A 16,928-nucleotide genomic window follows, 5' to 3' on the forward strand; every position below is an offset into this window, starting at 1 on the left:
TAGTAAAAGTTAAATTAAAAGCTAAAATGTAGGTTGTGTAAAAAATGACTAGGATCAACAAGCAACCTTTATAAGGCACAGACATGGACGAGGCCCACAGTTCCTATCAGCACCTGTCTGACAGGGGGCCCAACTGGCTCCACAACACATGCAGTCCAAAGGGAAACAGCAACTACAATGGAATCTACAACCCTCTTCTAAGAGTGAGGATCAGTTGTTCAAACATATGGTAGCAGGGATGGAAGTTAAGTTTATGACAAATTATCTAAGTAACATGAATAGATTTTCCAAAGGTCTTTCCATTACAAAAGTTTATGTCTACAAATGGTCTAAAAGATCACCCTGATAAAAGAGAACAGCTATCATTCAAGACCTGTCACTCCTGGGAAAAGGAAACTCTTTTTTTTGTTGTTGTTTTTAGTACTGGGGATTGATCTCGGGAGCACTTAACCTCTAAGCCATATACTCAGCTCTTTTTTGTATTTTATTTAGAGACAGGGTCTCACTGATTGCTTATTGTTAATATATGCCATATATATTGCTAAATTGCTGAGGCTGGCTTTTGAACTCATGATTCTCCTGTCTCAGCCTCCCAAGCAGCTAGGATTACCGGTGTGCACCACCACACCTGGCAGGAAACTCTTAAAAATTAAGCCTTAGGTGCTAACTTCTGAGCTAGTGTTACTTCAATTGTTTAACTTTTGGAGACTGATAAATACCGCATGACCTAGGAGAACCTCATTTTTAAGATTGTTCTTTTAATTGAATATTTCAATTATATTGTAATCTAGAAATATATATTTAAAAATTTAGATTTAAGCTGTTTAAAGAGTGTTTTAAATAATTGTTACTTTGGGAAAAACACAAGCCACAGCTGCACTTTGCAGACACTGTACAATATTCATGAGTCTTGTGTGACAGAGCTGCAGTTATTTGAAAAACATATCTAGTTCATTTGACTTCTGTAATTCCAAGAAAGAAAAACTGAAATAATATTCTGCACAATCAACTAAAAAGAATCCTTTTCTTTTAAGGAATGGTCCTTTGTCTTTGTTCCCCAATTTTTTCACATGAACTCATGGAATCCTTTATCTGCAGAGGCTTATGATGTTCCTCATACTGAGGTTAACTGCATAACTGGCTTTATCAAAGCAAAAAACGCTGCTTGATAACAAGTTAGTGATTTTAGCTACAATTAAAAAAGCCATAAACCAATGTAAAGAATCAATAAACCATTTCAGAAAACTGTCATGGTAGGTATGCCTAGAAAATTTAACTTTCCTCCTGGATAAGTAAGTCTTTTCTGTCCTGTACAGAAAAGTATTACAACTATCTCTTGATGTGAAGTGGTCACAATTTCCTCAGAAACTTTTGAGTAGGAATATCATTTGGTTTTCCTTCTGGTTAGTTCACTATCAGTTAAGCAAGGTGATAGCACTTGCAACAAAACCATTGGCATTTCATTTAATCTACATTGAAACACCAACTGCTCTTACCTGCTGCAGTTCTGACCTCTGTCCAAATGCACAGCATAAAGAGCACAAGAGAGCAATGTTTAATTTATAATAATCCTAAAGTAATTTAGAGGTGAACATGCAAATGATCGCATGGTAAGTTTATACTGAGGACTCCTACAGCACCTGATAGTTATGTGATGGGTCAACAGCCATTCAGACATTAACAACGGGATGGGATGGAGGCAAACAGGGAAAAAGTAGAAAACTCACCTACTACAGCCTCCCTGTCTCGAACTTTTCACAATGGGCATGTTGGTTCATCCTCAAAAGTGCACTATCTATACCCGTGGAAATTAGCAAAAGGTTCAAGACTGGGTATCAAATGCTTCTCCCATTTAGAGCTTTGTTTTCTTAAATATGGGAAGACATGCCCAATGCAATAGTTAGTTATTGTTTTGCTTTGTGCTTTTTTTTTAATAAGCTGCAGTACACTATAAAGATTTTTTAAATTTGAAAATGTTTAATGATTAGTACAGAAAATATCTAAATTCTCCAGTTTACAGATTAAAAGAGATTTAAGAGATGATTTGGGAGACTTATCCATTGAGTGAAGTTTTTTTTTTGGGTGGGGGGGGAGTGGGAGTGGGGACTGGTGATTGAACCCAGGGGTGTTTAACTACTGAGCCACATCCCCATACCTTTTTTATAGTTCATTTAGAGACAGCATCTCGCTGAGTTGCTTAGGGCTTCGCTAAGTTGCTGAGGCTGGCTTTGAACTCATGATCCTCTTGCTTCAGCCTACAGAGCTACTGGGATTACAGGCATGCACCACGGCACCCCTACCTGAGTGAAGTATTCTGAGTTTGTTTTTATCATTACTTGAAGAAGCTGTGTACATAAGAGACATTTTTGAGATACTCAGGGAAAAATTAAACATGCACTGGGTATTAGATATTAAGAAATTATTTTGATTTTCCTGGATATGATAATAGTTTGGGTTTTAGCCCTTACTAATAAACACACACTTAAGTATTTATGAGTGGAATGACAAGTTATGTAGAATTTGCTTTAAAGTGCTCCAATAAGGAAAAAAAGAAAAAAAAGAGGGATAGATGAAACAAAAACAAGAGAATGTTAACTATCTCTTTTTATTTTATTTTTACTTATTTATTTATTGGCACATTATAATTATACATAATAGTGGATTTTGTTAGAATGTGGATAATCTTGAAGATGGCTGACGGGAACATATAGTTTCCATACACTACTTCCTCTATGTGTGCTTATGTTTGAGAATGCACATTCAATAAAAATTTTAAAAACAAGTATAAGAAAGTTGATAAAGTGTAGCTACATTTTTCTTGAAATACTAGCCTTTAAGTATATTCACAATTAAGTATAATGGTAAAAAATAAATTACACCTACAAGATGAAAAACTAAACGCTATTACCCCTTAATGGAAACCATGACAACTAAATATGAGTATGAATTTGACTCAGAAGCATGTATCCCCTACTAGTAAATCCAAGCACTGAGCATGCATAAAATTATCTCCTCTGACAATAAGAAACATATTTTTTTTCAAAGTGCACTCAATATGCAAAATAGTAAAACACTTCCATTGGTTAACTAGGAATATTTTGAATAACAGAAATTGATGAGTTCCAACTTATTTTGGACAATTTGTTTGACTTTATAAAACTCTAACCCCTTAGAATGCTAAGTACATATACTTAGCTTTATAATTTAAATAAATTTAAGGTAACTTTCAAACATTTTTTTAGATACTCCAATTTATAATGCAAAGAATTCTTCGGCTGGGTAATATACATCTTATTTCCAGAAGGTTACTTCTACCTTCTGAGGGTCTGCCATGGCAGCCCCAGACTAGCAGAAATAGAAACAAGAAAAAGGGGAAACCATGTTCAGAAAGATTCATGTATTGAGCACAGATGTCCCCATGGATAAAGAAGAAAAAAAAATGTAGCTTGAGAAAGATGATAGGATGGGGTAGCATGCAGAATATTCTTTCCTTCTTATTCAAGTCCATTCTTACCACTGCACCCTGAATACCAACCCTGCTGCTTCTTCAGAGATCCTACTATATCCATTATTTCATTATACTCTTCCCTGAATTTTTGCCCTCCCTTTCCACTGTCTCTTCTCTTCAGTACTTAAATATACTCAGGACTCTTCCATTTTAAGCATGTTCTCTTCCTTTTCCTTTCTCTTTATAGCTTGTTTGAAAAGCCAGTCTGTATAGACTAGACTGTATATACTGCCTTCCATCTCAATCTGCTGTGTAAACTGGTTTCCAACTTCATCCATCATTCCATTAAACCGCTTTGGTAAAAAGACACCAGTGACTTCCATGTTACTAAAGTTACAGATTTGTTTCACAGTTCCCACCTTGTGAGATCTATATGTGCCATTTCACACTGTTAACCATTCTTATTATTGGTATTCCTACTCCTATGGATTGTGTAATACCATTCTCTCCCAGAGAGCCTCTCTGTACCTTCCAGGCTCTTCCTCTTAAGACTGTGGATTGCTAGGTCCAACGATCAATCCTTCCTGAGAACCATTTATTTTTAGAAAGTATAAAAAAAAATGGTGTATAAATATATCAGAGCAGAATGTCTTTCTTAATCCTAAGTCTTTTAAAAACAAGTTCTTAGAAACATTTGCAATGTATACTATCTCAAAATGTAAATTAAATGTACTTATTTATGAATGTTATAAGTTATATGGTATTTTCAGAAAATAAATGTTTTGGTAGATAAAGAAATGTACCCTATTGGACAACCTTAACACACAAACACAAAAAAATGCCTGAATTTAAATAGTTCATTATTTTTGGTGTTTGGGAACCAAGATTTAGAAGGTACCACTTCTATGTTTTTAGGAAGCACTATTATAGTTGAGAAAAGTTTAGGTTAAGAATATTGCAAATTAGATAATGCATAACCCATCAATAATAATTTGTATCAGGGCTTGGTAGTAAATGAGCTTTAAATCATAATAAATTGCAAAGTTTTTTTAAATTGCAAAGCTTTTTTTTTTTTTTTTAAAGCTAATACAGTCAAATACAAGGCAAGAAAGCCTAGGAGGACAAGCTGTCATTGGTACTGGGTTCTATTTGCAGGGCCATGAACAATAGTTTCTGGATACCAGCTCTCCCTCCATTCTGAATGGCATTTACCTTAGGCTACTCTATCAGCTTGTGAATGGGAAAGCTGGACATGGAAAAGGTGAATACAGCCTCCCAAGTAACTGTCTGGACAAGAGAACAGCCTTCTGTGGGGTAGTGGGAGATCAGCACTCAGAAGATAGAAATTTAGTCCATCTGTTTCTTTTCTTTCTTTGAGACAGGCTGGCATTGAACTTGAGGGCCTCCTGCCATAGCCTCCCAAGAAGCTGGGATTACAGATATGTGCCACCATACTCAACTCATGCTTCTTTTTAAGGTGAGAAACTCATATTTTACTAATAATGTATATATAAAGGAAGATGGAAATGGGTGATTCATGTCCTACAGTTTAGCATTTCAGCTGGAAAACCTAAAGAAAATTTTGTATTACAAAAATGAAAGATGTTTTTGGTATAAACACAGAAATTCTGATTTAGACAGAACCTGAGAGATGTAACACAAGTTACTTAGAGGGAGAGAAACTGTAATGGCCACCTTGGCTTGCAAACTCCTTCCTCTTCTCACAAAATCTAGCATCCCTTATGAAATGAAGATCATTTCTAAGAAGCAATCAGTCAAAAATATGTTTTGCCTTTTCCAATCTGCTTCCTCATGACCACAACAAGCAGAACAAGACCTTGTGTTTCCTCTCAGCTCACAGAGGTAGTGGCTGCCTACCTAAGACCCATTTCCCTAACAGCCTCCTGAACTGCATTCCTTGAAAGAATTAAACCAATGTCCTACGGCACTGTTGTATGTAGTAAGTCACCTTCTCCCTTCTTTTTTTTTTTTTTAATATTTATTTTTTAGTTGTAGGTAGACACAATATCTTTATTTTATTTTTATGTGGTGCTGAGGATCGAACCCAGTGCATCATGCATGCTAGGCAAGCGCTCTACCATTTGAGCCACATCCCCAACCCCATACCTTCTCCCTTCTATTTCTAGAATAGTTACTAGCTATACATCACCCTTGGGAGAATTGAAAAAAAAAAAAAAAATCACTGAAGCTATTTCCTATGGAGCTTATTCTCTTGAGCACCCCTGGCTACTAAGGTACTATTTCTTACATGACCCAGACATTAAAGAAACATATGGTAACCAAGCCATCAGTTTGCAGACTAGAATATAATAAACAACTCTTGCTACAAGCAGTTCTAGAACACATGGTCTTATTTTTTTTTTATATCAACTCAGAGTGGCCTCTGATCATTACTTTCTCTTCCCTAATTCCTCGATGTTTCTCATTTCTCTACATGATTTTCTTAGGCTTAGTTGACCTTATCTGCTGCCTTTTTTTCCTTTTTTTATAACATTTCATTTCATTAGAACCATGGTTATACACAATTAAGGCTTCATATATTCATAGTAATCTGTTTTAAGTTAAACTAAGAAAATATTGACAGATCCCTAATGGGTTGATTTTTATACAGTCTTGGGAGTTTTGTTCTAATAAATCTACCTTGAAATAACTGATCACTAATAGGGAATATCACTGGTAGGAGAGAAGGGTGAGGAAATAACTTTTTGATATTGTTATTTTCATTAAAATTTTATCCACTGAGTTGATAGGAAAAAGAAAAAACATTACCTAATTTTTCTTAAGGTTAATGCAAACAGAAAAATTTCTTGGCTATAGGAGATAGATTAGGACATGAATATCAAAGTAACTCACTAACAACAGACCCATTTCAAATAAACAATACACAATGGAAGATAGGCTCAGGTGAAGGGGTCATCTTTCCAAATATCCCATACTTTTTATGTGTGAGTGAAGAAGATAATCTTAATTGGAAAGCAGAAGCATAAAATATGCCCTAGAATAGGTGATGAGCATTTCTGTTCATCTGAAATCTTTTTTTCCTCTATTAAGAATACAGAATGAGCAACAGCCCTTCCATTTACTTCTTTAAATTGCTATTCAGCCCACTCTGCTCTTTGGGGAACATACCAAATTTCTAACAATCTCTTGGGCACCACTATAATTTCCACCAATTTTTACTAACTTATTAGGCCAAATGCCCTCTACTTGAGAGGCTGCAGGCTGCTCTTGCATTTGAAGTAACAATATTCACCCTCTCTTAAAGGTGTGACATGATCAGTATCCTTCTCTGAACAACAGCAAAACAGCCCTTGGACACAAATAAATAAGGTAAGCAAAGAGTAGGGTCTAGAAAGTGGTTCACTCACACACTTACTTGCCAAAGCCTTCTTTCCAGCTGCGTGGTAGGCTACAATATATTTCCTCCCTTCTCTATCCTCTGTTTTTGTCTCTAATCCTGGAAACAGAGACTTAATAGCTTGATGGATGATTGTTCTTTTTTCTTTGGTGTCCTCAATAACCTATTAAAAACACAGAGTAACACTACTCCTTTAACAAACATTAAATAAGGAAATAATACAATGAATTAGTTAAAAACACGGCTCATTAACTATGCAAAATAAGAAAAGGGCCTAAGTACAATTTCAGAAATATTTTAGAGCTCCACAATATGGCAAATCATAAGGGCCTGCTGATCACATGTGTCCATCTGCCAGGCACTATCCCAAGCTCTTTACATTCACTGTCTTATTTAATCCCATAATCTCACTATCACACCATCATTACATCTATTTCAAGATAAGGAAAATGAGGCTGAGACCTATTGTGGAATGTGTCCAAAGCTGTATAGTTGGGAGGGCAGAGAGCTGATGTGAAATTAGGCTACTAGACTCTGGAGCCACTGACCACAGATGCTTCCTATAAGTGTCTTTGCTAGACAAATGTTTTAGGGCCCACAAGTAAATTTGTAGGCAAGTCAGGCCTTTTTGTCCCTTGGACAGTCTAGTCTACAGCTGCCTCATGTTGAATGTTATTCTATGTTCAATTATTTTATAGTGAGGTTCTAGTACATTGGTTCACAATAAAGAAAATTCTTTATATAAACAAAATGTAAATTTATTGGTTACACAACATTTCAGTTTTTGAGGGCATCTCACACTAAGAAACACATTTTAATTTTACTTAATAGCAAAAATGGGTGTACAGGCCATACTGAAAAAAAAAAAAGACTTCACCAAAAAATGCCAACATTTTTCTTTGTACTGAATACAAAGATATTTTCTATTTTATTTATTTCCATTAAAAAATGCTGATTGTATTCAAACTAAAAAGTTTCTTCTCAGCAAAAATCAATCTGTGAGGTGAATAGAGAGCCTACATCTTGGGAGCAAATCTTTATCCCTCACACATCAGATTGAGTACTAATCTTTAGGGTATATAAAGAATTCAAAAAGCTAAGCACCAAAAAAACAAATAACCCAATCAATAAATGGGCCAAGGACCTGAACAGACACTTCTCAGAAGATGACATACAATCAATCAACAACCATATGAAAATGTTCATTATTATTAGCAATTAGAGAAATGCAAAATCAAAACCACTCTAAGATTTCATCTCACTCCAGTCAGAATGGCAACTATTATGAAGACAAACAATAAGTGTTGGTGAGGATGTGGGGAAAAAGCAACACTCATACAGTGCTGGTAGGACTGCAAATTGACGCAGCCAATATGGAAAGCAGTATGGAGATTTCTTGGAAAATTGGGAATGGAACCACCATTTGACCCAGCTATCTCTCTCCTCAGTCTATATCCAAAGGACTTAAAAACAGCATACTACAGAGACACAGCCACATCAATGTTTATAGCAGCACAATTCACAATAGTTAAACTGTGGAACCAACCTAGATGCCCTTCAATAGATGAATGGATTAAAAAAAGTGGCATATATACACAATGGAATATTACTCACCAATAAAAGAGAATAAAATCATGCCATTTACAGATAAATGGATGGTGTTAGAGAAGATAACGCTAAGTGAAGTTAAGCCAATCTCAAAAAACCAAATGCCGAATGTTTTCTCTGATATAAGGAGGCTGATTCATAATGGGGTAGGGAGGGGAGCATGGGAGGAATAGACAAACTCTGAATAGGGCAGAGGGATGGGATGGAAGGGAGGGGGCATGGGTTAGAAATGATGGTGGAATGTGAAGGACATTATTATCCAAAGAACATGTATGAAGACATGAATTGGTGTGAATATACTTTGTATACAACCAGAGATATGAAAAAATTGTGCTCCATATGTGTAATAAGAATTGTAATGCATTTCACTGTCATATATAAATTTAAAAAATTAATTAAAAAAATGGTGATTGTAAAGCAGGGCTTAGTGGAGCACGCCTATAATCCTAATGGCTCGGGAGGCTGAGACAAGAGGATCATGAGTTCAAAACCAGCCTCAGCAACAGTGAAGCACTAAAGCAACTCAGTGAGACCCTGTCTCTAAATAAAATACAAAATAGGGCTGGGGATGTGGCTTAGTGGTATATAGCCCTTGAGTTCAATCCCTGGTATCCCCCCACAAAAAAATGTTGATCGCGAGACATACTAACTTGATTTCATGACCAGCTGATCATCTACAATCTATAAGACAAAAAGACTACAACTGCTACTGACTAAACTTGACAATGCTTTACAAAAAACAAACTGGTTGGGCTCAGTAGCGCATGCCTGTAATTTCAGCTACTTGAGAGGTCGAAGCAGAAAGATTGTGAATTCAAGACCAGTGTGGGCAACTTAGCATGATGAAAATAAAAGATAAAATGTCTCAAATAAAAAAAGTGCTCGGAACATGGTTCTGTGGTAGAATGGTTGCCTAGTGTGCATGAGGGCCTGGGTTCAATCTCTAGTACTGCAAACAACAACAGTCTAATTATAGATCAATGAGTTTTCATATCAATAAGTGAGTCTAGATCTGAAACTCTAATAGCAATGAGTTGGAATCATAGTTTGTGTTTGTGAATTCATTTTTAGACCTCAAAAATTCAGTCTTTCCTCTTCATTTTAGTTGGATTTTTTAAAATACATTTTTTGTAGTCGTAGATGGACAGAATGCCTTTATTTTATTTGTTTATTTTTATGTGGTTCTGAGGATTGGACTTTGTGCCCTACGCATGCTAGGCAAGTGCTCTGCCACTGAGCTATAGCCCCAGCCTGGATTTTTTTTTTTTTTTTTGTACTGGGAGCTGAACCCAGGGTGCTTTCACACTGAGCTACATCCCCAGCCCTCCACCTCCCCCGTTTTTTTTTTTTTTTTGGTGCTGGGTATTGAACTCAGGGGCACTCAACCAATGAGCCACATCCTCAGCACTACTTTGTATTTTATTTAGAAACAGGGTCTCACTGAGTTGCTTAGCGCCTCGCTTTTGCTGAGGCTGGCTTTGAACTTGCAATCCTCCTGCCTCAGCCCCCCAAGCAGCGGGGATTACAGGCATGCGCTATGGCACCTGGTTTTCAGTTTCATTTTAGAGATGAGAAAACTTGCCTAAAATTTATGCCCTTTAAAAGTTAAAATTTAGCAGACTGCAAAAACATAGTTTTTTAAATGAGAATTAATTTTGTCATATGTGCAGAAAAATGAGTATTATGAAGCTGATACACCACTGTATTATACAAGTAAGGTAAACGTGGAATATCCTCCTGGATTGTTCTTAAAACCTATTCTAGGGCTGGGGATGCCACTCAACATAGAGTGCTAGCAAATACGAGGCCCAGAAACATAAAAACTAAAAACCTGTTCCTAGGAATTCTACGTGGGATTGCCAAGGATGTTGTCTATGGGTAAATTCAGTAATTGGAGATCCGGAAGTTGTAATATCACATACTCTTCGGAATTTTGGTGGGGAGGGACAGGAAAGGTGAGTGTTGGAATCAGACTATGACATGTGAAAAGTTGCAGTAAACTCTTACTAATTGGAAGTGATGGGAGGGGGAATTTCAAACACCCCAAAATCCAGCAGGTCAATAAAGGGAAAAAAGAAAGGACAGCATCTCTATAATTTAAAAAATATTGATTATATAATGAAATAATATTTTGAATATAATAGGGTAAATTAAATATACCCTTACAGTAAAAACTTCACTTTTTCTTACTTTAAAAAAAGATGTGGCAACTTGGAAAATTTTAAATTAAAAATATAGGGACTGGGATTATAGCTTAATGGTAGAGCACGTGTGAGGCTTTGATCTCCAGTACCACAAAACAACAAAACAAACCAAAAAACTGGCATCATGATTCCACCGGACAGCACTAACTTAGGAGAATAAAATTTCCATAAGAAAAAAATGCTTTTAAAATGGCATTTACTGGGCTGGGAATGTGGCTCAGTGGTAGAGCGCTCAGCTCGTATGTGCGAAACCCTGGAATCGATGCTCAGCATCACATAAAAAAAATAAATGAGTGAAATAGAGGTATTGTGTCCAACTAAAAATAAATAAAATAAAATAAAATGGCATTTACTATTCTATTTAGTAGCTGAACTTTCTTTTTCTCAAACAGCAGAAGCAGACACGGGCTGAAGAAAGTGTGTCCTTACCTCCTTCACCCAGTTACTCCCTCCCCATTTGGAGACCAAGAAGCTGCTGAAGCTAGAGCCACCACGGGGGTGGGTGAGAAGCCCTGTTGCAGCAATATAGCTGTCATTTTCTGGTTCTAAGTAATAGATTTCTTTGTTGATTTGTGTTCATATTTTTTTTTTAACAAAAAGATAACTTTCTTTTTTTTGCTATAGTTTATAGCATAATTTAACCCTGAAAAACTATTTATTAGTATAAATGCCCTTTTACATGAAACAGGGCAAGGTCACTCATTTTTAAACATTGTATTGTTTTTCAATTGATGCTTATTAATATCTACCGCAAATATTGAAGCAACCAAAAACCCTTATAACCTTTGCAAGTGTTTCTGTACTACTTACCTCAATGGCAACACTGGTTTCCTTATTTTTAAAAAGCTGGAGCTCTTCCAGTTGCTGCTTTTCTTCAGCTGTCAAAACTGTAAATACATCTTCTGAAGGATCCTATAAAAGAACCACAGAATTCACAATGAATCATAACAGAATTCAAAGACACAATATCTACGATCTCTAGCAAATTCTATTTTAGTATAGAAGGTGACTGTTGCTAGAGAGCTACATCTACCTCATCATCCACCGGAACAGACAAGTCATCCAAATGGCTGATCTGTCCATCTTTTCCAATTTCATGAACAACAAAGTCGGAGTATCTGATAAAAGATAACACAAATTTTCAAAGATTTAACATTTTAGTTCTTACAATTTTAGAATAAATTTTATAAACAGCAAGTCTTACTATTGTGTAAAAGGGTTTAAAAAAAAAAATTCAGGGGCTGGAGTTGTGGCTTAGTGGTAGAGTGCAGCCTAGCATGTGAGGCACTAGATTCAATCCGCGGCACCACATGAAAATGAACAAATAAAATAATGATATTGTGTCTACCTACAACTACAAAACAAAAACAAAAAACAAAACTTTAGTGTAAAGTTATAGGAAGTTTTGAAATTTGGGGGATTTTTTTTTTTGTAGTCTGGGAATTAAACTCAGGGCGGGGCTTTGCCTCTGAGTTATACCCCCAATCTTTTTAAATTTTGAGACACAGTCTCAATAAATTGCCTGGGCTAGCCTCAAACTTGTGATCCTCCTGCTTCAGCATTGAGTTGCTGGGATACTGAATGTTAAATCACATGGTGCCTTAGGTTTTATCAGAAGCTTCTAGAATATTCTTCCAGAGCAAAATACTGAGAAACATATAAACAAAAGCTTATTAATGTTAACCTGTGATTTTACAGACAGATCATACTTAACCGAATCATAAAATAAAATGAATGGTTAATTAAATCAGAAGTCAGTAAGTCACCTGGGCAGTGGCACATGCCTCTAAGGCTGAGGCAGGAGGATTTCGAATTCCAAGCTTGCCTCAGCAACTTAGCATATCCCTAAGTAACTCAGCGAGACCCTGTCTCTAAAATACAAAAAAAGGGGTGGGGATGTGGCTCAGTGGTTAAGCACCCCTGGGTTCAACCCGGGACCCTTACCCCAAAAAGTAAAAGTCAATAAGTTTACTGGTAAGCCACCCAACATTATCTCTTATGTTAAATATCTTACATCTCTTATTTATGATCCTCTCAACAACTCCATGGAATCATGATCTGTTTTTTGGAGGATAATGAGGTTAGAGGAGTTAAGTATCTATTAAATGGCTGAAGTAGATTCACAACCAGATCCATCTGCTTCCAAAGACTGCTTTCTTTCTTTCTTTTTTTGTTATATTTATTTTTTAGCTTTAGGTGGACACAATATCTTTATTTTATTTTTATGTGGTGCTGAGGATCGAACCTAGTGCCTCACGCATGCCAGGCGAGTGCACTACTACTTGAGCCATATCACCAGCCCCAAGACTGCCTTCTTTCTACGCAGATGTGGTATATTCAGGTGAAAGTGTTTTAAGATTATAAATCAAATTCAAGGGAAAACATGAAATCTTTTAAAACAATTTAACAAAGTGAACAGTATCTATCCACTGATTTAAAAGTGCATATCACTGGGGGAATTACTTATCTTTATTCCAAGAATTCTGGGAAGGATCTTCCTTTGATAAGAATACACCAAGATTTCTATTTAAATATTAATATTTTAAATATTAGAAAATTCAAGACTATTTACTCATTTAGGAAGCTCTCCTTCATTCTATTCTTTTTTTGACCATAAGCATAAATAATCTTTGGGGTCAGAAAGCTAAGTGGAAGATCATATATATTATTCACTTCTTTCTAAAGAAATAAATTAAAAATAACTATACATAAACTAACCATACCTTTCTTTTAAAATTCCTGAGAATCCTTGATGAGAACTTACAAACTTGGTGATGCCTACATCAAGTTCAGTAAGTCCATGTTTCATCATGTCTGCAAAACTCTCTGCTTCCTCTTCCTCCTCCCCCTCCTCTGAAAGGCCATCTTCCTCCTCTTCTTCCTCTTCTTCCAACTGATCATCAGAAGTCATTTTGCCTCTCTTGGCACTTACAGGTTCTGGTGGCCCAGGCACATTTTCTCTATTGGGTAAGCAGTCATTCTGCAGCCCATCTTGTCTTTTGGTCAGACAGCATTCAGAGACCTTCTGTTTTTTTGTCTCTTCAGCTGGGGCCGCACTGTCATCATCTTCCATAGCAAGGCACCCACGTTTCAGAGACATGCCAGTCATTTCTGTCATTTCCATCTTTAAGACTCCAAGAAAACATTTAAGAGAACCTTTCAGGAAGGAGAAAAGAGTAGAAATTAACAATCACCTATAGTTATTTCAGCATACAGGCAGTCAACTTTGTTCACAAGATCTAAAAACTCATTTATTAAAATAATTTTTCTTGATGTTGGCATATATTTTTGGAGAAATAGAAAACAAACACATTACTTCTATGCAGAGTCTGACTGTGTGCATCAAAAACCTTAAAAATATATATGTGATCCAGAAAAAAAAATATTTTTTTTTTTTGGCAGTACTGGGAATTGAATGCAGGGCCTCACGCATGCCAGGCAAACATTCAATCACTGTGCTACAGTCCCACCTTTTTTATTTTTTACTTTGAGACAGTTTTCTAGGCTAGTTTTGCTCCCTGCCTCAGCCTCCCAAGTAACAAGGATCAAGTGTATACCACAATGCCTGAACTAAAATAGTTCTTTGCAAAATTTATCTTTTTTAAATATATTGTTTTAGTTATTGATGACCTTTTTAAAAAAATATTTATTTGTTAATAGACTTTATTTTTGTTATTTATTTGTATGTGGTGCTGGGAATTGAACTCAGTGCCTCACACATACTTAGGCAAACACTCTATTGCTGAGCTATAACCTCAACCCCTGAAGGATTTATCTTAAAATAATTAAGAAAGTGCTTAAAGTTTTAGCCATACAAATTCTCATTTCAGTGCTTTTATATTAACAAAAAATGAAGAACAGTGAAGCCTGGGTACATAAATTAAACAATAAGTGAACAAATGACTAGAAACTGGGGAAGGTGATTACTCCTGGGACAGAATCTAGTTAGATGGGGACAATAGTGTGAAACTTGCTGCTTTTACTGAATACCACTGTGGCATTTTATTTCAATTGTTTCAAACACATGTATTATCCTTTCAAAAACTGATGAAATAGTGTATTAATACAATATAAAAATGCATATATTGATGAAAGCCTATTCATGCCATACCACATTTAATAATAAGGGAAATGGGCTATAGTTGTATAAATGGGTAAAGAGTTTTATTTCACAAGATAAAAAGAGTTCTAGATATCAATCGGAAAATAATGTGAACATATTAACACTATTGAACTGTACACTTAAGAATGGTAAAGGTGTGGGAGTCAGCAGGGTGGTGCATGCCTGTAATCTCAGCAGCTCGGGAGGCTGAGACAGGAGGATCACGAGTTCAAAGTCAGTCTCAGCAAATGTGAGACGCTAAGCAATTCAGTGAGACCCTGTCTAATAAAATACAAAATTGGGTTGGGGATGTGGCTCAGTGGTTGAGTGCCCCTGAGTTCAATCCCTAGTACCTCCCCCCAAAAAAGTATATAGCATCAATGATTATAAATCATTTAATATCTGTTTTGCTAAATTCAATTATGGTCCTAGAAAATGAGAACATATTTTCTAGAACAGTTGTGCAAACTTCTGGATTAGAAGAACTCAAATGAATGTCATTTTCATAAGCAGAAACTATTATAAATGAAAAAAAAAATGGGATAAATTTTTAAATTAGGGGGGAATCAGGGAGGAGAGAGGTGATCTTGTGAACATGGAAGAGACCCAAAAGAATTCAACCAGAAATACTGAACTCTGACTCTACCAAGGTAAGAGGCCTAAGGAAATCAATCAGTTGCACTCAGGAAAAATCACAAGATTTTCAACCTTGCAGATGTAAAGTGATTGACTTAAAAAACAAAGAGGGGGGCTTTATAATATTCCCCCCCTTAGGGGTTAAATCCTGGTTCTATGGCAAGCTCTCTACACTGAGCTATATCCCCAGTCCTTTTTATTTTGGAATAAGTTCTTATCAAGTTGCCCAGGCTGGTCTTGAAGTTCTAATCCTGTCTCTCAGACCCACAAGTAGCAGGGATTACAGGGGTATACCACCATATGTGGCATAATAATATCTTAAACTCTTAATAAAATCTCTACAGAAGACTGATACTACAACCAGGAAGATGCTGATCCACTGATACTTTCCCATGAATTAAAGTTTTACACATTTTTTTTTCCAGAAAATTCTAAAATGGGGACTGGGAGTATGGCTTAGCGGTAGAGGCGGTGAGGCCCACGGTTCGATCCTCAGCGCCACATGAAAATAAAGGCATTGTGTTGTGTCCAACTACAATTAAAAAATAAATATTAAAAAAAAGAGAAAATTCTAAAATGTTTCTCTTTGTACTGTAAATGAGCCAAATGAGAATGTAAGTATTGCAATTTTGTGGGTACAGTGGTACATAACTGTAATACCAGCAGTTTGGGGGGCTGAAGCAGAGGATCACAAGTTTGAGGCCAGCCTCAGCAACTTAGCAAAGCCCCAAGCAATTTAGTAAGACCCTGTCTTTAAATAAAAAATAAAAATGGCTTGGGATGTTGCTTAGTGGTAAAGTGCCTCTGGGTTCAATCTCCAGTAACCCCCTCCCCCCAAATATAAGTATTATAATTTTACCAGTATTTTAATTTAAAAAATCCATCCAAATATTAGATTCACCAATTAAATTTTCAACATCTTCTACATCAAAAATCAAGTTCAGGGCTGGGATTGTGGCTCGGTGGTAGAGTGCTCTACTAGCACCTGCAGGGCCCTGGGTTCGATCCTCAGCACCACATAAAAAAATAAATAAAATAAAGGTATTGTGTCCAACTACAACTAAAAAATAAATATTTGAAAAAAAAATCAAGTTCAGCATTTTCCAATTTTTAATACAACACTGACAAAAGTACCTTAACATTATTTCTTCCAAAGTGAACATCTGAAAAAGAGTTATACAAGTCTGAATCCTATTTCAAAATCCTCACAACTTCCATTTTTTAAATGCACCTATCCTCTAGCCCCTGCAAATTGTCTTTCTAGATTTTACAAGGAGGAACACTTTAAGACAGTGCATATACTACATCTTAATATGCAAAATTGTTAAGTCTACCAAAAGTATTTATTCTACTGATAATTTATTGAGTACATTCTAATGTATAGGATGTACTATGGTAGGCACTTGAGAAAAACAAAAAAGTTTCCTGCCCTTGCCTTTGAGGACATTAAATTATAAAATAAAAATTAATCTCAGAACAAACAAGCCACAGGGCTGGGGTTGTAGCTCAGTGGTAGAGCACTTGCCTAGCATGTGTGAAGTACTGGGTTCG

The 16,928-nt window shown here is 36.1% G+C and overlaps 1 protein-coding gene across 2 annotated transcripts in view; it reads right to left on the bottom strand.

Annotated features, from left to right (window-relative positions):
* The window catches only part of Pus7 (pseudouridine synthase 7), a 49,347-nt gene that overhangs the window by 30,063 nt on the left and 2,356 nt on the right, over positions 1-16,928 (bottom strand). For both annotated transcript variants that reach the window (XM_046464211.2, XM_046464210.2), the window contains exons 2-5: positions 13,363-13,795; positions 11,673-11,757; positions 11,450-11,551; positions 6,846-6,990 (exon numbers count right to left, since the gene is read on the bottom strand). In XM_046464211.2, coding sequence (XP_046320167.1) covers positions 6,846-6,990; positions 11,450-11,551; positions 11,673-11,757; positions 13,363-13,795 — 765 coding nt within the window. The remainder of the gene's footprint in view (positions 1-6,845; positions 6,991-11,449; positions 11,552-11,672; positions 11,758-13,362; positions 13,796-16,928) is intronic.

This window comes from Marmota monax, unplaced genomic scaffold (genome assembly GCF_021218885.2).
Source record: "Marmota monax isolate L192 unplaced genomic scaffold, Marmota_monax_Labrador192_F-V1.1 WCK01_AAM20220418_F8-fsc00065, whole genome shotgun sequence".
NCBI classification, from domain to species: domain Eukaryota; kingdom Metazoa; phylum Chordata; class Mammalia; order Rodentia; family Sciuridae; genus Marmota; species Marmota monax.